This window comes from Rattus norvegicus, chromosome 5 (assembly GCF_036323735.1).
Source record: "Rattus norvegicus strain BN/NHsdMcwi chromosome 5, GRCr8, whole genome shotgun sequence".
Classification (NCBI taxonomy): domain Eukaryota; kingdom Metazoa; phylum Chordata; class Mammalia; order Rodentia; family Muridae; genus Rattus; species Rattus norvegicus.
Genome location: NC_086023.1, coordinates 76,958,814 through 76,979,942, shown reverse-complemented (window position 1 = coordinate 76,979,942; position 21,129 = coordinate 76,958,814). Strand labels below are relative to the sequence as shown.

The following is a 21,129-nucleotide window of genomic DNA, read 5'->3' as shown; positions in this document are numbered from 1 at the left end:
TCAACAAATATCCACCGATGAGATGAAGGAACTAATCCAAATGCACTCCCTCTCTTCATGGTTTTTTCACAAATCTAAGCTGGTCAGAGTAAGTGAAGGGGACTGGGACTATCTCACTCAACTCCAGAATAGCCTGGCCGCCTGGGGTGGGACTGAGGGGATGGGACCAGAGAGGTCCAAGTGCAGGGCTTGATTGGTCGTTGAGAAGTTTTGTTAGACCCAGAAAAACGTAGTATTGTGAAGGAAAGAAAAGAGTGGAAAGTTACTCGCACTAAGGAAGTGAAGAAAGTATGGCAGACAGACAGCTGGAAGTTAGGCAGGTCTGAGGGAAGGTAAGGGGGACTTTCAAATGTCACATGGGGTGAAAAAGCCAGACTGACCAGAGTCTATAGGACACTGTATATACCCAGGGAGGAAGAGGAGTATGAAGTAGGCACACCTGGTACTAACAATAGCTAAGACCAGGAGAAAACAGTAGGGAGCCCCTGCAGGGTCTGAGCCACGGCTGTGGAGATACTAAGACGCTAAGTCTAGGACAGACACATTAATGTGGGGATGGAAGTCACTGTTCCTCACTCACACAACAGAAAAAGGCTGCCATGGACCCAACACTATGAGACAACCGGGCCAGCATTCAACCCCTTGGAAAGGGCGGTATCCACAGTGAAGAATGTGACCCGTGGGGATGAAGCATTCCAGAGGCCAAGCTGCCCAGTTTCTGTACTGAATGGTAGGAGCTCAACCCAATACTCACTTCTACAGTGTCGTCATGGGAACTGCAGTAGGAAGTTGCCCTTAGGACATTGTGTTTCTCTATAGATTATCTGTGGTCTGGAAAGCTAGCATAGCAGGTAAAGGCATGTGCTGCCCAGCCTAATGTCCTAGGATCCACACAGAGGAGAGAGAGAACCAACCCTCTCAGGCTGACCTCTGACCTCTATGCCTATGTTGGGATGCACACACAAAATGGGTAAATAAATATTTTACATTATGAAAATTGTCTGAAAACTGGCTTTCTGCCAACCTGAGACCCTGTGAACTGCCAACAGGGAAAGCTTGGGACTGCAGCTATAATAATAATAAATATTACTTACAGACACAAGGGGATACTTATTAAGCATACTTTGTCCTGGGTCTATTCTAAGATGTGTATGCATGTATATATTATGTATGAGTTATGTATGAATGAATTATGTACATATTCATACATGTGTTTATATATGTATATGTATGTATAAAAATTGTTTAATTTTTACTGAAAAAGAAATCCCTGCACACAACAGCCTACTATTATTTCATTTTCCAGGTGGGAAAACGAAACCAAAGAGATTGCCATTATTCAGCAATGCGTCACAGGACTCAGTTCCAGACAACCCGACTCTGGAGACCAGCTCTTAACCTCTAACTCCTCTATTTGTTCTCACAATTTACAAAGCCCTTCGAAGGAGAAGCAAACATTATCCGGTCCTCTCAGTAACACTAACTAATAAGGAATATCTTTCCTGCTGTGCAGTTGGGGAAACTGAGGCTCACGGGCATTAAAACTGTGGCAAGGGAAATCAACTAACACTGTTGCCAGCCAAGAACTATTTTCCACACGCTCCAGCTCACTCCTAACACACCACACCACCTCTCACTCCTCCTTCCTTTCCACCGCGTGAGGATTAGATTGCATTCTGTACAATTGGCTCTGCAGAAAATAAAAGCTGAATCCCGAGTTTGGGGGTTTGCCCTGGAGACCTTAGTATCTGAAAACATGACATTATCTCCAACCTGAAATGTTATTTCATGCGGCCTCGGAGTCAGTGAGTATCGGTGGGAAGAGAGGGAGAGGGAGAAACTGACCAAGTGAGCAAAGAGGTAATTGCTGGCTTTCTTGGAGCCTCAGGCTGATGCCTATCACAGGAACCTTGCTGCAGTATCTGCCTAGGAGAGTGACCAGGAACGCGGAGATGCAAAGAGAGAACCCAGCATCCAAAGTCTGGGTCCACACCCGGAGCCCTCATTGTGTCTTTTTCTGGTTACCGCCTCTCTTGTCTCCAGGCCATCTTTTCCCCACCCTCCCATGCAATGCGGGCGATGCCCAACGTTGTCATTGAACCTCGAACTGCCGCGAGGACGTTTCTGTCTCATTTCTCCGATTACCCCAAGAGCAAATCAATTATTTGGGGTCCTCTGGTGGCTTCTAGTAGCCAGTTCTGCCTCACACCTCCTACAACTCATCATCCTTCCATCACACCATTCGTATCGAACCACATCTGCTTCGAATCCGCAGTGACACCCCCTACACACACACACACACACACACACACACACACACACACACACACACACCTCTTAACTGCAGTCTAATAATGCTGACATGGTTGGAATCGGAAGTAATGGCTATTGAGGCCAACTCCCCAAGAATGGCAAGGTCGGGGCAAAGACCCAGAGAAGCTTAGAATAGGTCTGGCTCCTTAACAACATGACCCACCATGTACCCCTAAGGCAGTGGCACAAATCCCCCAGCTCAAGACTGCCTCATACCCGCTCCACAGAGGCTGCTTTAGAAACATCGAGACGAACACACTGGACTGAAATTAAACACCCAGGCTGGACCGAGATGAGCGGGGATCGGTCACCATGGCAACATGCCCAGAGAGGCAGCGAGCGGCGCACGGCGCGGGGATACTCACTCCATCGCGGGGCTCCGGGCAGCCCTGCGCGCTTCTGCGGGGCTCCAGGCGCTGCTGGCCTCTGCCAGGGCCGGGGCGCTCTGGCCGCGCACGAGATGGAGCAGTCAAGCCGTCCCCCGGTCCCCGCCCGCCTCCCTCCTCCCCTGGAGCACTGGCAAGAAAATGCTCAGGCTCTCGCAGATCCCAGCCTGCGAATAAAACGGGAAGCAATTGGATAGCGTTATTCGCTGGGCGCTAGACCGAGCCTCTTTACTTAAGGGGATCCTAAAGGGAGCGCGCCACCAGCTGTGCGCCGGGCGAGGCAGCCACCCCGCGCCTTAGTCCCCCAGGCGCCTGAGGCTCCAGGTGCGCCCGCGACTCCCCTGGGATCCACGGCGGCGCCGGGCGGAGCTCCGGGAGAAGCGTGGGAGGGGGCGAGGGGCGGTGGCAACGGGTGGCACTACCTAAGGTCCGTAGGGAAACGAGGAGTCCTCTCGGCAAGGTGGCAGCTGTCGCCACCTAGAAGTTACAGGAGGCTTCTGGCCTCTGCAAAATAGCAAGCCTTGCTACCAGAGAGGCTTGTCTGGGACTGTGAAACGCCATTGTGCCAGCGCAGCCGGCATCTGCAGGAGGTACCAGGGAAAAACTCCAGCTGCGCTGCGGCAAGTTCATGCGGTGTTTCCACTTGGGCGACCCCACGCCCTTTTCAGTGTCACTCCATATTCTCCGATTTCCTGACTGCCTGGAAAATAGTCTTGAAATGTCCCTGGTCTGTTTTGAACGACTGTTATATTGGATATGATTTTCCAAGTTACCTCAGCCCCACCCTGTGGTAATAAGCCCCCACCTCCACTCCAACGCTCCCAAGCAAGAATTCTGTGCCTATGCCCACTCAAAGAGGTCGCTACTAACAGGCACCTCACCCACTGCAATGATCAGTAGGTGGGGCAAGCTTCAGTGTCTCCTTGTATTCCCTGGTCCATCTATGAGGAGGGCTGTTGGGTGCGCAGCCTAGGCAAAGCCATCAAAACCCTGCAGTCGCTGAGCTCCAGGCAAAAAGATAAAGACAATGCACAGGGGAGGGGGACATCCGCATGGCTGAAAATGTTATAAATAAATAAATAAATAAATAAATAAATAAATAAATAAATAAATAAATGTCAGAGAGATGGTTCAGTGGGTAAAGGTGCTTGCCACTTAAGTCTGGAGACCCGAGTCCCATCAAGGTGAAAGGAAAGAAGCAATTACATAAAATTGTCCGCATTCCCTGTCGCCCCCATATCTCCACAAATACATACACAAAACATGTGCACACACCCATAATAATGTTTGTTTCTTTCTTTGTTTCTCAAGACAGGGTTTCTCTGTATAGCAGCCCTGGTTGTCCTGGAACTCTCTTTGTAGACCAAGCTGTCCTTGAACTCACAGAGATCCACCTGCCTCTGCCTCTCCAGTGTTGGGATTAAAGGTGTGCCTTTAATTAAAGCCACCACTCCTGACTTGTCCCATAATAATTTTTTAATCAGAGCATGCGGTGTCCGATGATCTCAAATTAACTTGTGATGTTTGCAGAACTCTATGAGTAACCCAAAATTCATTGACTTTTTTTTATTATTTTTTGAGTGATTTTCTTGGTAATTTACATCTTCTAAAAGGCTTAGCTGGGGTAGTGACTCACACCTCTGTGATCTCAACACTGACTGGGTCGGCCGAGGAGGAAGAACAGCCAGTGTTCAAGCTTAGCCCGAGCCACAGAGTAAGGTAAGACTGTCTCAAAAACAAACAAGCAAAGTTGAGTGTTCTGCTTGGCCAGATGCTGAAGAAAGACTTCCTACCAGACTGGAAAGGGCAGTGGACACAGACAGGCAGTCAGCAGGAGCCAGCATCCAGTGAGGACTGTGGCTGCAAAGTGCCCCACCCATCACCAAGACAAAGAAAACAGAGTTGATCTGTAATTGCAATGGGGATTTCTGCCTTTGCTCTCTAGTGAGTGAGCCAGGAAGTCGGGAGCAGTGACTGTTCATCAAGCTGTCTGACCACATACGTTCTCCGTCTCCTCAAACGTCATGAAGACTGTGGTGTCATCAAAGCCTTTAGCACATGATGTCTCTCCTACTGCCTTCCTCCCTGGACTCTTCCTTGTCAATGTTTCCATACTCACCAGCTGGACACCACACTTCTCTCTCCTCCCTGTCATGGACCAAGTGCAAGTTTGCACACTGATGAAGTGAAATAAAAACACTATTGGTCTTCTACCCTGAAGGGTGTGGGCATGTGTGTGCACCCACATGGTTGGAGAAGAAGTCGATACTGGGTATTCTCTTCAGTTAGTTTCCACTTAAATTTTTGAGACAGGATTTCCCCGGACCTGAAGCTCACTGATTGGTGAGACTGATTGGCCAGAGATCAACAGAACTCTGCCTGTCTCTGCTTTCCCAGAACTCACTGGGGTTACCAATCAGTGCTGCCGCGTGTTTCAGCTGTATGGCTTTGTCTTATGGTAGGACTCCTAACATGGGAGCAGGGGCTGTCTCTCACTCTGTTGCCTGCTTTGGGGACCCTTTCCTCCTGCTGGGTTGCCTTGCCCAGCCTTAATAAGAGAGGAGGTGTTTAGTCTTATTGCAACTTCACATGCCTGCGTGGCTGGTGGATATCCATGGGAGGCCTGCCCTTTTCAAAGGAGAAGCAGAGGAGGAGAGGATGGGGGAGGGGAGGGCAAAAGAAGAGAGGGCAAGGAGGGACTACCAGGAGAGGAAGGGGAAACTGTGCTTGAAATGTAAAGTAGACAAACAGATAGATAGATAGATAGATAGATAGATAGATAGATAGATAGATAGATAGATAGATAGATAGACAGACAGACGACAGGCATTTTTAAAAGAACGAAGAATGAAAAAAAAGAAAAGAAATCGGTGCTACTTGGTCAGCTTTCTTTACATGGATTCTGGGTTTCGTGCTTGCATTGCAAATACCTTACCAACTGAGCAGTCTTCTCTGACCTTGATCCACTCTTAAACCCTCAGAGATCCTCAGTCCTGGGATAACTATCTTCAAAAAGCTAAAAGACTCTGGATTCTTCAAATTTTTGTTCCCCGTGGGCTTCCTTACTAAAATCATTTCTTTTTGGCCTTACCAGCTCTAGCTATCTATGCTTCAGCCCTCACAAAGTGGGAAGGAGCAAAGAAAGGCCAAGGACCTACGGTGCCAGTCAGCTCGCAGGAAGGCTCTCAGGATTCCCCACTCATGTCTTTGTCCACAGTGTAGTAATATGGTGTCCCAAGTATGGTGTCCCAAGTATGTTTCCAAGGAGACTGGGCAAAGCAGACACCATTCAGCTCAGCCAAGAACACAGCCAAAGTCAGGAAGGAGCATGTACTCCCATGAATGGAGAAAGATAGATACTGAAAGGCAGTCATAGATCATTGCTTGGCCCATGCCATGCCACAAGCTTTAGCAGTCTGGCTTCTGGCTCCCCAGGCCCATGGTCACTGTTCGTCATAAGGTCCATGTGATGGTTTGCACATGCTCAGCCCAGGGAGTGGCACTATTAGAAGTGTGTCCCTGTTGGAGTAGGTGTGTCACTGTGAGTGTAGGCTTAAGACCCTCACCATAGCTGCCTGGAAGCCAGTATTCTGCTAGAAGTCTTCAGATGAAGATGTAGAACTCTCAGCTCCTTCTGCACCATCCCTGCCCAGATGCTGTCATCTTCTCATGGACTGAACCTCTGAACCTGTAAGCCAGCCCCAAGTAAATGTTGTCCTTAAAAGAGTTGCCTTGGTCATGGTGTCTGTTCACAGCAGTAAACCCTAACTAAGACAGTCCCCCATGGCATGTCCAGTGGAAACATCTCAGTCTTCTAGTATGGGTTCAAAGGAGTACTTGATGGTTTGGTCAATCTCAGTTCTCCTTTTCTTCCTTCTCCTCCTTTTTCCTGAAGCCAGTTTTACAGAGTGTAACGTAGAAATTATAAAATTGGTCCTTTTGGGGTGTACAGATTCCTGGGTTTGGATGCACTATTAATTTGGATTTTTTTCCTCAAGGAAACAAGAATGTTAGCGTAGATTATGTATTTATTTATTCAATTATAAATATATTGGCATCACTTCTCAGCCTTTTGGCTAAGATCAAGTGTAAAAATATATTGACAGAAAATAAAATTAAATTTAAAAAAATAAATTAATATGTAAACCAACATTCACGTTCTATTTACTTGTTACTTAATTTTCATTAAGAGACATAAATTTTGCAAACTATTGGTTTTTAATAAAGAATTATGTGTTCTAATGTATTACCTAATATATTATACACACACACACACACACACACACACACACACACACTCACATGTGGAGGGTTGGGGGAGATGGCTCAGAGGTTAAGGTACTCTACACACAACTCAACAATCTGAGATTCCCAGATCCCACATGAAGGTAGAAAAAGAGAAGGAACCCCACCAAGTTATCCTCAGACCTCCACAGGCATCTATGGCATTCATGCCCACATACCTCATGCATAACAATAGTGAAATGTTTTTCAAATATCGGCATACCTAGAACATAGCATAGCTATAAAGTAACAGGAGGTGACCATTCTCTAATAATTACCTATGAGACAACAGTTAATTAGCTAACAGTTCATGAGATGGGCTTACTGAGGTCTGTTACACAGCAAGCTTATAGTGAAAATTGGAAAACTCTGCAGTTTGAACGTCAGTAAGTCAACAGCTCCAAACTTTGATCTAAAACCGGGAAATTAGGAAGACAGCATCACAGGTTCCTGGGATACCACACTTAGTTTGGGATGATCACAGTACTCTTTACATAATTCTTCGAGAACGTAACACATGTCTACAACATCTTAATCATACCAACTCCCTACTTAACTCCAGCTCCTTCCAGATCCCACCCACCCACCCCACCATATTCTCTTTCCAATGGCCTTTGTTCCCTTTCCTTAGCCACTAATCAATACAATTCTTAAGAGCACAGGTAAAGGACCAACCACTGCAGGATGGATAACCTAACCAGGGCCACGTCTCTAAAGAAAACTGACGCTCCTTCCCCCAGCAGCCTTCAACTGTGAAAGCTTCTCTGCTAGAGGCAGGCCTTCATAATTCATCATCCAGTCGTCTTCAATGTTGTCCCGGCCACGCCCATGTCCATGTCCACGCCCACTCCCACTCCCACACTCACTCCTACCCCTCTTTGTCTATGCTGAATTTAACTGTCCTGATCTTACTTAGGCTTTGATCACAAATTTTTAATACAACATTTTATTCATACTTTGAAATCTTTATTTATTTCGATCATATTTACTTCCCCCTCTCTCCTAGTTCTTTCCAGATCCCTCCACCTCCCCACCCAAGCACAACTTCATGTCTTTTTTCTTTTTAAGTAATCCAGAGTCCAGTTTGTGCTGCCGTTATACTCATGGATATGGAGCCATCCACTGGAGCACAAGGTTCTTGAGTAATTCATGAAAACTGTGATACCTTTTTACCTGGGGTCACGGGAACATCTTGCTTATATCGGCAATTCGCTGACTCCTGAAAGCGGCCCCTGTGGACCCCAGACTCTTCCACCTGCCTTGGCGCGAGGGCAGCCTGCTCACCTTTGTGCTGTTTTACTCTCATCACCTTCTGTAGATGAAGACCGTAGTTTGGAGTATTAAATGCCTGTCCTCCTCTGTTGTTAAAAAGTATAAAATTTATCACCAGATCTAACGTCTTCAACCTGGTGGTCTAGAAAGAAGTGAGTCATCTGAGAGAGGTAACATAGTGGGAGTTTCCTGAAGTTGTATTGCATACGTTTTTGGATGAGAACACTTACATTGAGAACCATGTGGGCTTCTGGGAGCTGTGTGGAATTCTGGGTAACATTATGGCTTGGGAGGATAAGGAACTTGAAGGCTGAAGTTCATTGCTCTGAAAAGGATTTTCGTGTTCCCTGATTCAAAGGGAACAAATGGTAGACATGACTAGCAATAGCACTGGGCTTGCCCGGTTCACGTGTTCCAGGTTACTAGGAATAGAAGCATGTATTAGAAGGGGCTGGAGAGAAATGGGAAAAGTGTTACTTCAGTAGCTCCAATGGGGGAGAAAAATGTGACAGTGGCCCAAAAAAACACAACAACATCAGCTTGGGACCGCTGGGCAGAGGGACACACATGAGGGCAGAGGTGTTTGGCACCTGTGGTTAGGAGCAGACGGTTTTCCAGCTTTCCCCACACTCATTGTTCTTCATGTTGGTGTTCATGTTGAAGCTAACATTTGTTAACATTTAGAAAATGTGCTCGATGCATGTGTGACACTCTCATCTCTCCTCAGTGGTGGAGAAGTGAAGCTATTGCTGTAATTCTACATATCTAGTTCAACAAGAAAGAAATAAAAGTCAGCTTCCCCATGCTGGGAAACTCAGGAACCCATTCCAGAACACCAACAAGCCAAAAGCAAACCACTGATGAATCGCTAGGATACAAAATCTCACCCAGCCTCCTCACCTACTCATCTTTACTGACTTCTATGTAAGTCATGTTACCGTCAGCTCCAGGCACCAAAGAAACATTTCTAGATGTCTCTTCATCTAGATCTGTGCAGGTGGGATGTGTAATTAAACAATAGAGTGAATTTTGTTGATCTGAAGGTCTCTACAGAGTCATTGTGAACATTTGTATCTGTCTTCCTGCACTAATAAATTCTCCCTACAGTGTATCAACTCAAACATGTGCTTGTGTTGCTACTGACTATGGAAAAGTCCCCCACAGACTAAAGCAGGAAGGCTGGTGCCAAAATGCACATTGTTTCTTTTCTCTAAACATAGACAAAGTTGATCTCCGTTCAGGTAGTGCTTCTGTTGATCTGTGTGGGTTTATGGGTGGACTCAGGCAAAGCACTTAGAGTCCTGACTCTTGGATAATTCTTGTAATGGCAGTCTATTGACAACAAGAGAGACCCGTGGGGTCAGATACAAATGTCTAGGCTCAACTTGGGATCATCCTCTTGTTAAAGCTCATTTGTTGTTTTCTTGCAGTTCGGAGAGCTGAAAGGACCTATTTGTTTGTTGTTAGCATCCTCTCACCCACTCACAACATGACGTATGCGCTCAGAACAGCCCATGATTATGGGTGTACAGATGGAGCCAGAACAGTTATTCCACCACTGCCAAGTCTGACCTACAATGGGAGACAAACAATGAACTCTCAGAGATAACACGGTGACACCATGGACTCATGCAGGGAACTTTGCCAAGGACAATGGCTACCCCTCAACCATCGAAGAAAAACCAACCTGATGTCTCCCAGGGATTCTACACATTGGTCAAGCCATGAGACAGAAGACCATGGTACTGTTCACTTACTAAGAGGCTGGCCATCTTGCTTATCATCATCCAATCAGCTCTTCTATGCTTGAAGAGCTCGGGAGCTGTTTTGTTCATTTATGTTATGTATAATGGGTGGGGCTGGTTAAGGATTTTTTTTTTCCATTTATGTTGGGATGGCCCACAAATATTATATTTACTGGCTATGAAAAAAGTGTGGGGCTGGAGAGATGGCTCAGAGGTTAAGAGCACCGACTGCTCTTCCAGAGGTCCTGAGTTCAATTCCCAGCAACCACATGGTGGCTCATAACCATCTGTAATGGGATCTGATGCCCTCTTCTGGTGTATCTGAAGACAGGTACAGTGTACTTGTATATGATAAATAAATCTTAAAAAAAAACTGAAAAAAGTGTGTACCTGAATTCTCAATTCTTAATTGCTGGACCTCTGGCACCAGACTAGCAGGATATATAAATGTTTGCCACTGCTTCCTCACCTGCCCAAAAAGAAAGACAAGCTGCCCTGAGGAAGGCCACATAGCCCCCAATGCCAACTGGATGAATAAGGAGTGTGACTTTTGAATAATAAAGAGTAGGAGATAAGGTTGGGGCAGAAGTGGTGAGAGGAAGACAAACAGAATATAATATATAAACCACTAGAACATGAGCCAAGTGGGGACAAACATTAATGTTTATAACTTTATTCTTTTATGTCTCCATATATGTAAGCACGTGGTACACATTTAATACATACTTGTTAAATAAAAGAAAAGTAACTCCTCTTGGTCAAGACCCAAGGAAGTTGTTTTTTTTTTTTTACATTTTTTTTTATTAACTTGAGTATTTCTTATATACATTTCGAGTGTTATTCCCTTTCCCAGTATCCGGGCAAACATCCCCCTCCCCCCTCCCCTTCCTTACGGGTGTTCCCCTCCCAACCCTCCCCCCATTGCCGCCCTCCCCCCACCAGTCTAGTTCACTGGGGGTTCAGTCTTAGCAGGACCCAGGGCTTCCCCTTCCACTGGTGCTCTTACTAGGATATTCATTGCTACCTATGAGGTCAGAGTCCAGGGTCAGTCCATGTATAGTCTTTGGGTAGTGGCTTAGTCCCTGGAAGCTCTGGTTGCTTGGCATTGTTGTACATATGGGGTCTCGAGCCCCTTCAAGCTCTTCCAGTTCTTTCTCTGATTCCTTCAACGGGGGTCCTATTCTCAGTTCAGTGGTTTGCTGCTGGCATTCGCCTCTGTATTTGCTGTATTCTGGCTGTGTCTCTCAGGAGCGATCTACATCCGGCTCCTGTCGGTCTGCACTTCTTTGCTTCATCCATCTTGTCTAATTGGGTGGCTGTATATGTATGGGCCACATGTGGGGCAGGCTCTGAATGGGTGTTCCTTCTGTCTCTGTTTTAATCTTTGCCTCTCTCTTCCCTGCCAAGGGTATTCTTGTTCCCCTTTTAAAGAAGGAGTGAAGCATTCACATTTTGAACATCCGTCTTGAGTTTCATTTGTTCTAGGCATCTAGGGTAATTCAAGCATTTGGGCTAATAGCCACTTATCAATGAGTGCATACCATGTATGTCTTTCTGTGATTGGGTTAGCTCACTCAGGATGATGTTTTCCAGTTCCAACCATTTGCCTACGAATTTCATAAAGTCATTGTTTTTGATAGCTGAGTAATATTCCATTGTGTAGATGTACCACATTTTCTGTATCCATTCCTCTGTTGAAGGGCATCTGGGTTCTTTCCAGCTTCTGGCTATTATAAATAAGGCTGCAATGAACATAGTGGAGCACGTGTCTTTTTTTATTTGTTGGGGCATCTTTTGGGTATATGCCCAAGAGAGGTATAGCTGGATCCTCAGGCAGTTCAATGTCCAATTTTCTGAGGATCCTCCAGACTTCTTAGATGAAACTTTAATGAGATCAAAGTCTTTACAATTGAGAGCTGTTTGGTTTCAAACCCCAAGACGAAGGGACTGAGGTGCATATTTCACATACCAAAGCAGACCTGGCCCCCAGGTTCTCCCAGCATTGCTCAGTCCCTCCCTGGTAAAACCTGTGCCCAATCCTGAACTTTCCAGCCCAAAGCTGGGCTACCCTTTCCCCCAGAGGCGCTTCCCTATGTAATCCAGACATTTCTCCTCCTCTCTCTTCTGTTCTTTCTTCTCTCTCCTTCTCTCTCTGAACAAGCTTGCTCTTTCTCTCTCTCTCTCTCTCTCTCTCTCTCTCTCTCTCTCTCTCTCTCTCTCTCTCTTCTCCCTGTCCTCTCTCTTCTTCTCCTCTGTCCTCTTCCCACGGCAACTTCCCTGGCTTCTTTCCTTGGAGCCAGTGAACTCTCCAGCCTGAGAGCAGCTTCCCAATAAACCTTCCTTTAATATAATCTAATCTGGCTTGAATTGGCTCATTTCACCAACAGAAAAATAACTTATCAATAGTTGCCGTGGCAACATTTCTCTTGTACAACAGCTGCTGTATGCCTAGACAGAACTATTTGTACCTAAAAGATCTAGAATGTCACACACACACACACACACACACACACACACACACACACACACACACATTGAGCAAGCCAAGGGGAGCAAACCAGTAAGAAACATCCCTCCATCCTTCCTGACCTGCTTGAGTTCCAGTCCTGAATTCCTTTGGTGATGAACAGCAATGTGAAAGTAAGCTGAATAAAGCCTTTCCTCCCCAACTTGCTTCTTGGTCATGATGCTTGTGCAGGAATAGAAACCCTGACTAAGACACACACACACACACACACACACACACACACACACACACACACATGTGACAGGTAAGAAAGACTGCAAAACTGTCTTCTTTCCCTTTAATGCTGGAGAAAATTATAAAAATAAATCCATCTGTGCAAAGTGGCTTTATCATGCATGTTCTGACTCCAGTGTTCATGGTCTGCACACCAAATCTTGTGGTGCATGTGTTTGGGACTATATGCTGAATTTGATGTCTTTCAAGGGTCATATTCTTGGAGGTAGAGGAGGGTTTCCAGGAAAAATCACACTCACATCACCTTTGGAATGGAAAATACAGAGTAAAAGAGAAGTTAACATTAACACTGTGTTAAAGGAAAGAAGGTATTAGTTACCCTGATTTGAACTGAGACCACCAAGATCTTAAAGATCTCAAAGTCTAGTGAGAGAAAGGTGGGTGGACATACAGTTGGTATTAAAGCACATTGCTGTAAGCATTGACAACGATGGAGATGAGAGGGGAAATAGAGACTTGCCTCTGTCTGTGTGTGTGTGTGTGTGTGTGTGTGTGTGTCCATGAGCCAGTGTGTCTAAGAGTGACCTGGGAAACAGCAGTGAGAATGATTTTTAGAAAGATAAACAAGCAAAATTGAAGACAAAAACAACAAGCAAGAACCAGCAGGGCAAAGTCTATATATTTACAGCATTGGCTTCAGTGCTGCACAAGAAGGAGGACCACTGTGCTGGTCAGTTCCAGTTACATACAATTCTGTGTACATACAGTGTGGTGTGGCATCACTCCCTCTGTTTGGGCAGTGCGCTGGTCCTGCAGAAAGTGGCTCAAGATGAAGCAAAAAGAAAATAAGGGAATCTTGAATGCAGAAGCCAAGATGAAGGGTGGATAACATTAGCAAACGCAAAATGTGTCTTCTTCACCACCTCAAATCATACATAAGTCATCGTGATTGCAAACCAGGGTCTCTTTGTTTATAATTTCTACTTAAAATGTGAAAACATACAGAAAACTACTGGAAGCAGCTTTCATGACTGACTTCAGTGATTTTAACGGGAACCATAATTTATGTTCTATCCCATTTCATACTCAGCAATTTTTCCTTCTAGAAAACTGAAAGACTGTCTTGTGTGGGATGGGGGATTATCTGAAGGTGAGACAGGGTGCTAGCTCCCACCCAGTCTCCTGTCATAGTTCCAGACCACATGGCTATGTATGAGAATAAAGTAAACAATAGATTTTAGTGAGGCCAAGACTGGAAGGTTGCTGCCTTGGTGTAGACCAAACAATGATAAAGTCCCCCAGTAGGGCAGGAGGAACTGGCACAGAATGGACAGGGTGTGGAGAAATATGCCAGAATGCAGGGGTAAGAGAAAATAATCCAGCCTGGTTCTCACAGCTCAAATGACTCAAGGTAAAGTGATAGAATCAATTCAACAGAGAGATCAGGGGGAGCTGTCAGATGCCACTTAAGGATTCTGGCTTCAAAACAGGAAAGCATATTAGCAATTGAGGAAGGAATGTATGTATGTATATATGTATGTATGTATGGAAGGATGGATGGATGGATAGATGAATGAATAAACAAACAACTTCAGCAAAGTGGCTGGATATTAACTCAAACAAATCAGTAGCCTTCCTCTACTCAAAGGATAAACAGGCTGAGGAAGAAATTAGGGAAATGACACCCTTCACAATAGTCACAAATATTGTCAAATACCTAGGTGTGACTCTAACCAAGCAAGTGAAAGATCTGTATGGCAAGAACTTCAAGTCTCTGAAGAAAGAAATTTAAGATCTCAGAAGATGGAAAGAACTCCCATGCTCAAGGATTGGCAGGATTAATATAGTAAAAATGGCCATCTTGTCAAAAGCAATCTACAGATTCAATTAAATCCCCATCAAAATTCCAACTCAATTCTTCATAGAGTAAGAAAGAGCAATTTACAAATTCATTTGGAATAACAAAAAACCCAGGATATCGAAAACTATCCTCAACAATAAAAAAAATTCTGGGGGAATCACCATCCCTGACCTCAAACTGTATTACAAAGCAATAGTCATAAAAGCTGTATGGTATTGGTACAGAGACAGGCAGGTAGATCAGTGGAACAGAATTGAAGACCCAGAAATGAACCCACACCTATGGTCACTTGATCTTTGACAAAGAAGCTAAAACCATCCAGTGGAAAACAGATAACATTTTCAACAAATGGTGCTGGCTCAACTGAAGGTCAGCATGTAGAAGAATGCAAACCGATCCATGCTTAAGTCCAGGAAGATCAAGGACCTCTACATAAAACCAGATACACTCAAACTAATAGAAGAAAAAGTAGGGAAGAGCCTCGAGCACATGGGCACTGGGAAAATTTTCCTGAACAAAACACCAATGGCTTATGCTCTAAGATCAAGAATCGACAAATGGGATCTCATAAAACTGCAAAGCTTCTGTAAGGCAAAGGACATTGTCATTAGGACAAAACAGCAACCTACAGATTGGGAAAAGATCTTTACCAATCCTATATCTGATAGGGGCTAATATGTAATATATACAAAGAAGTCAAGAAGTTAGACTCCAGAGAGCCAAATAACCCTATTAAAAATAGGGTACAGAGTTAAACAAAGAATTCTCAGCTGAGGATTTTCAAATGGGTGAGAAGCACCTAAAGAAATGCTCAACATCCTTAGTTATCAGGGGAATGCAAATCAAAACAACCCTGAGATTCCACCTCACACCAGTCAGAATGGCTAAGATCAAAAACTCAGGTGACAGTAGATGCTGGCGAGGATGTGGAGAAAGAGAAACACTCCTCCATTGTTGGTGGGATTGCAGACTGGTACAACCATTCTGGAAATCAGTCTGGAAGTTCCTCAGACAATTGGACATTGTATTACCTGAAGGCCCAGCTATAGCACTCCTGGGCATATACCCAAATGATGCTTCAACATATAATAGCCTTATTTATAATAGCCAGAAGCTGGAAAGAACTCAGATGCCCTTCAACAGAGAAATGGATACAGAAAATATGGTACATCTACACAATGGAGTACTACTCAGCTAATAAAAACAATGACTTCATGAAATTCATAGGCAAATGTATGAAACTAGAAAATATCATCCTGAGTGAGGTAACCCAATCCCAAAGAAACACACATGGTACACACTTATTGGTAAGTGGATATTAGCCCAAAAGTTCAAATTACCCAAGATATAATCAACAGACAACATGAAGCTCAAGAAGAAGGATGACCAAAGTTCAATGTGTCATTCCTTCTTAAAAGGGGGAACAAAAATATTCATAGGAGGAGATATGGATACAAAATTTGGAGCAGAGACTGAAGGAATGGCCATTCAGAGCCTGCCCCAACTGGGGATCCAGCCCATATATATATACAGCCACCAAACCTAGACAATATTGAGCAAACCAAGAAGTGCATGCTGACAAGAGCCTGACATAGCTGTTTTCTGAGAGGCTCAGCCAGAGCATGACAAATACAGAGGCGAATGCTAGCAGCAAGCCATTGAACTTAGAATGGGACCCCCATTGGAGGAGTTAGAGATGGGATTAAAGGAGCTGAAGGGGTTTGCAACCCCATAAGAACAACAATACCAACCAACCAGAGCTCCCAGGCACTAAACAACCATCCAAAGAGTACACATGGACTGACCCATGGCTCCAGCGGCATATGTAATAAAGGATGCTCTTGTTGGGCACCAATGGGAGGAGAAGCCCTTGGTCCTGCCAAGGCTGGACCCCCCAATGTAGAGGAATGTCGTCGGGAGCCGGGAGGCGGGAAGGGGAGTGGCTGGGGGAACAGAACACCCTTATAGAAGAAGGGGGAGGAAGGGTGGGATAGAGGGCTCATGGACGGGAACCAGGAAAAGGAATAATATTTGAAATGTGCACCTGGGTAAGTCAAGTGCTGGGGACGCAGAGATGGCAGCCTGCAAAAGTATTCTAGTCAAGTTGGTGAACTCCAGGCTCAGTGAGAAACTTTGTCTCAAAAATAAGGTGGAAAGTGGTTGAGGAAAACACTGGTTGCCAACCTCTGGTCTTTATTTGCACATACACACATGCACACATTCATGCTAACATTAAAAACTTCAGACGAAGGCAACAGATTAGCCACATCAATGTGAACTGATCTATGTGAATTGGCCAGACACCTTTACCTTCTGTGTAAATCAGAAGACACCCCCATCCAAATAAGATGCAGCCATCCTTTCTAGACTAGTCCTGGGATTCGGCTCCCTATGCTAGAAGAAAAAATAAAAGTCGTAGGCCATGTTCTGCTTCTCTGATGGATACCTTCTGTTCCCCTGTGAGGAGGAGAGCGGCCTCCCACCCTAATCAGTACCCAAAGCAGGGGCTGGCTGCCAAGTCTCCACCAGGGTGAGACGAGGACACCAGAAATAACAAGCAAAGGTCAAACCCAGCAAACTCAAGGAGGCACAAAATGGGGAATTTCAAGAAACCCAAGGAAAATATGTAATCTCATGATCGGTGAGGTAAAAATGCGATGAGGAGAAGAGCGTCTCCTGAGTTCTTCTGACACCAGCTAGGCGGGAACTAACTAAAACCCTGAAGCTCTGACTAGGTTGCTGTGTCCCCGACTGTCCGATGCTCACTGCGGTTAAACAACCTTGAAGTTGCAGTGAGGCTGTTCTTGCTGTATCAGAAACTAAGGCTCCAGGACACTGCCCCGACGGCCACCTAACAAAGGGTCTGCATCCTCAAAAGATTCAGACTTCACGATATCATCAATTCAATTTTATTCCCACCCCTACCACCCATGGGAGGAATACTCTAAAAGGGAGACCTAATCCACCATTGTTCCGGGAGGAATGGAGTCACCTTATCCGTGGATATGCTACCTGACTCATAAATATTTATTAAATACTTCCTTAAAAACCACAGTGCAGAGTCTGCTCTGGGACAACCCATTCTCGTCACCTCTCTTTGGAGAGCTTTGCTCTACTAAAAGTACTTGGTGTCTCCTGACTGAATTCTTTCCTTTTCAAAAAAAGACCCCTCCCAATGTTCTGGAAACATTTCGCAGGTGGAAGCATGGGGGAGGGTTCTAAAATGTGGATTACATTATGATTGGAGCAAAAATGTTAAAGAAATCATATCTAAAAACTGGGAGTGGGGTGATGGCTTTAACATACCTGTGAAACATTACCTTACCTTAACCAAAGCATAGAGTCCCCACAGACAATGGGCAGTTTCCTTCCACCCTTATGTGCAGCCACTTTTAAAACTTCCCATTGATTCTTTGTGAATTTCACATCACGCACCCCAATCCCACTCATCTTCCCATCCCTTTGTATCCACCCTCTGCCCTTGCAAGTCCTCCACAAAAGAAAATAAAAAATAAATAAAGCAGAGAAAACATCTAGTCACGGGAGCTGGAGTGTGACACAGTATATTCTCCATGCATCTTTACTTGAAAAATGTTCATTACAAAGGAGTCTGGTTTGAGGCTTCTTGCTTCTGCTACACCATTAATACTGGATCCTTACTAGGACTCCTGTCAGTATCCAGTCGTTGCCTGGGTCATGGAGATCCTGCAGCTTTTACACTCTCCAGCAGTTCACAGATAAGGTAGATACTAGGGTGGGCAAAGCTCTGGATCTGGATCTGGTGGTAGCTGAGTGGGTCAGCCTGCCAGCTCATCCATACCCACACCACCAGGGTGAGCTCTCCCACAATGCCCCTGCTAGCTTACCCGATGCCACAGCTGGCAAAGGGCTGGGTCAGCTCTCCCAGTCTCGTGCTCTCAGGGCAACAAACCAGCACTCACACCACCACAGCCAGTTCCACCGTGCTGCCCACTACCCCTAGTACTACAGCTAGCAAGGAGCTGGGCCAGTTCTCCCACTCTCACACCCTCGAGGCTGACTTTCCCGTGTGCCTTTGTGATCAGAGCCAGCTCCACTGTGTTGCCCAGGTGAACTACAGGACTAGCCCTCTGGAGTGCTGCAGCCCATGGGGGAATGGCCAACTCTCAGGCTCTCATGATCCTGGGACCAGCTCTCCCAACTGCCACAGGTGGCAAGAGGCAAGAGAGCAGAGGGCATTGCCTCCTGTGCCCACATCACCTCACAGCAGATGAATGGTGGGACCAGCTCTCCTATGCTCACTCCCTCAAAGTGGCTCATCGGAACCCCCACCACCATGGTCAGATTCACTGTGATGCCCAGGGGAGGTTGAGTGGTGGGGCCAGCTCTCTAGAGTGGAGCAGTCCGTTAGGGGTGAAACCAGCTCTGCAAAGCCCTGGCCATCTACGTGGTCCCAGGTGGCTGTCCAGACCAGGGACATCCACAGTCTTTAGTGATAATATGAGCCACGGACATTGACACAGACCCCTGCCATTGCATAGTCATGGACCCAGTCATGCTCCTCAGTGACAGCACAGGCTGGGACTTCACCATGGCCTCAGGTGGCAGGCTATACCTCTCCACCCTTGTGTCTCTAGTTCCACCTTTCTTCATAATGCTCAAGCTCTTCCACTTCTCTTCCCCTCCCTTCTATCCACCACATGTTTGCACATTGTAGTGGCTTCCACTACTGACAGTCTGGCAGACCTCTGGATGTCCTCTGCTGGCCTGTGCCACGAGGTCTGGCAGTGAGAGGGTCTTTTGCAGCTACCGTTCTTATAAAGCCCAGACTTACCTTCCTAGGGTTGGAGCCCCCCAAAGTGGGCTGAACTCTTCTGCATCAGTTAACAAGCAAGAAAAAGGTATGTCCAAAGACCAATCTGTTGAAGATGGTTCCTCAAGTAAGGTTCTTTCTTCCCAGATGCATTAAGTTGACAACCAAGACTATCCATCACAGGAACCAAGATTTCTTGGAGAAATTATATATGCCTGAAACAACTTTGTATCAGAAATGTTAAGAAGTCCTCCAAAAGTATTGAAACATTTCGAAAGGATACAAAAAGGAAAAACTCAATGTGAGCTGATTGGGTTTCAGGAGTGACAGGAATGGTGACAGAAATACATTGTAACTCATTAATAAGAGAGGAATGTGTAAACCAAGGGGAGATCCGAAGAAGGAAGGAGAACAAGAAGAAAAGGAGTATTAAGGAGAGAAAGAGAGACAGACCAAGACTGAGACTTAGGTAGGTAGATAACAAATGACAAATGAGCCATGACAAAGGTTAAGCGTGGCAGGCACCACGTGAGCCCAGCAACCAAAGTGAAAATCACTAGCAGGGGCAAGCTGACATGATGGACCCCTTGATTGGATGCAGTACAAAGAACAGAGCATCTCTGATATTTCTGGCAAGGAGGCAGACCCCGTTCCAGTCCCAACAAAGCATCGGGCACTTCCTTGGTCCCAGGAATTATCTGGCCATTCTTCAGACAGAAGCAGCCAGTCACTCTCAGTATCTGGCTAATGCCCAGTCCATGTGTGTTACCGCTCATTTAGGTGGTACTTTGTCTTCACATGCTGATGTCTCTGGGGGCCTCCTGATGACAGCAGAGCCCTCATGAGGTAAGAACATGCTAAGGGAAGAAGAGGGTAGGTGTCCAGTTATCTTAAATCATTAGCATCTCTAATCCAGGAAGACTTTGAAAAAAGATATTGGGAAAAGCTTACACAGTACACCTACCTCCGGCTTAAGCTAACTTCTCTTAACACTGGGTGAGAGAGTGCGTGCATGTGTGTGTACGTCCTCAGCACACCTGTGCTTAATGTCTGGTTCAGTTTGGATTCTTGAATGAAGGTCTTGCTGTGTATCAGAGGTTTGCCTCAAACTCATAATCCTCCTGCCTCTGCCTCCCAAATGCTAGGATTATAGATGCACATCACCACACCTGGCTTTTCTATTTTGACACACTTAGGACCTATAGCCTGAAAGCTACAATTTCCTTTTAGTTTCTATACATAATAGTATTCTAATAAAAAAAACAAACAATAAAAGTTCATTGTGAACAAGTAAAATATTACAAAGACAGTTTCTTAAAATCAGTTTCAGCCCCAATCCTTCTAAAAAATAAAAATATAGACAGCATAGTTCTTGTCTTTTGCCTCCTTTCCTCATAAATCTGTCATAACATTTGATAAAAATCATAAAGTTTTCATATTGCAAAAATATTACAAAACTCTCATGTCTGCATATTTGATGATACCTTTTCACGCTGTCGCGTTACATTATATTGTATTTGTCATGTACCGTCGCTCTATTTGCTCTAATATCTTTCCTACTCTGAGTCTTCGTAAACCCAGAATCTTGGTTTGTTTTCCTCAAAAGAGAACAAAAGCAGTGGACACCCTGGGTGTGATTTAGAAGCACAGATACAGAGGAGACATTGTCTGGTTGTCCAAAGGCAGTATTATGTGCAGAGTATGAAAGGCTTCTCACTCTCATTCATAAAGTACAGGTGGCTACATTCTTGAATGCAGGAGAAGAGAAAAAGTGA

General features: G+C 45.3%; 1 protein-coding gene across 6 annotated transcripts in view; it reads right to left on the bottom strand.

Annotated features, from left to right (window-relative positions):
• The window catches only part of Pakap (paralemmin A kinase anchor protein), a 466,751-nt gene extending 463,714 nt beyond the window's left edge, over positions 1-3,037 (bottom strand). For 5 of the 6 annotated variants that reach the window (XM_063287308.1, XM_063287309.1, XM_063287311.1 and 2 more), the window contains exon 1: positions 2,679-2,988. In XM_063287308.1, the coding sequence (XP_063143378.1) occupies positions 2,679-2,683 (5 nt within the window). In that variant the 5' untranslated portion in view covers positions 2,684-2,988. Of the gene's footprint in view, positions 1-2,678 lie in introns of all 6 variants that reach the window. The other variant, XM_063287310.1, reaches the window with a different exon arrangement.
• Positions 3,038-21,129: the final 18,092 nt, after the last annotated feature.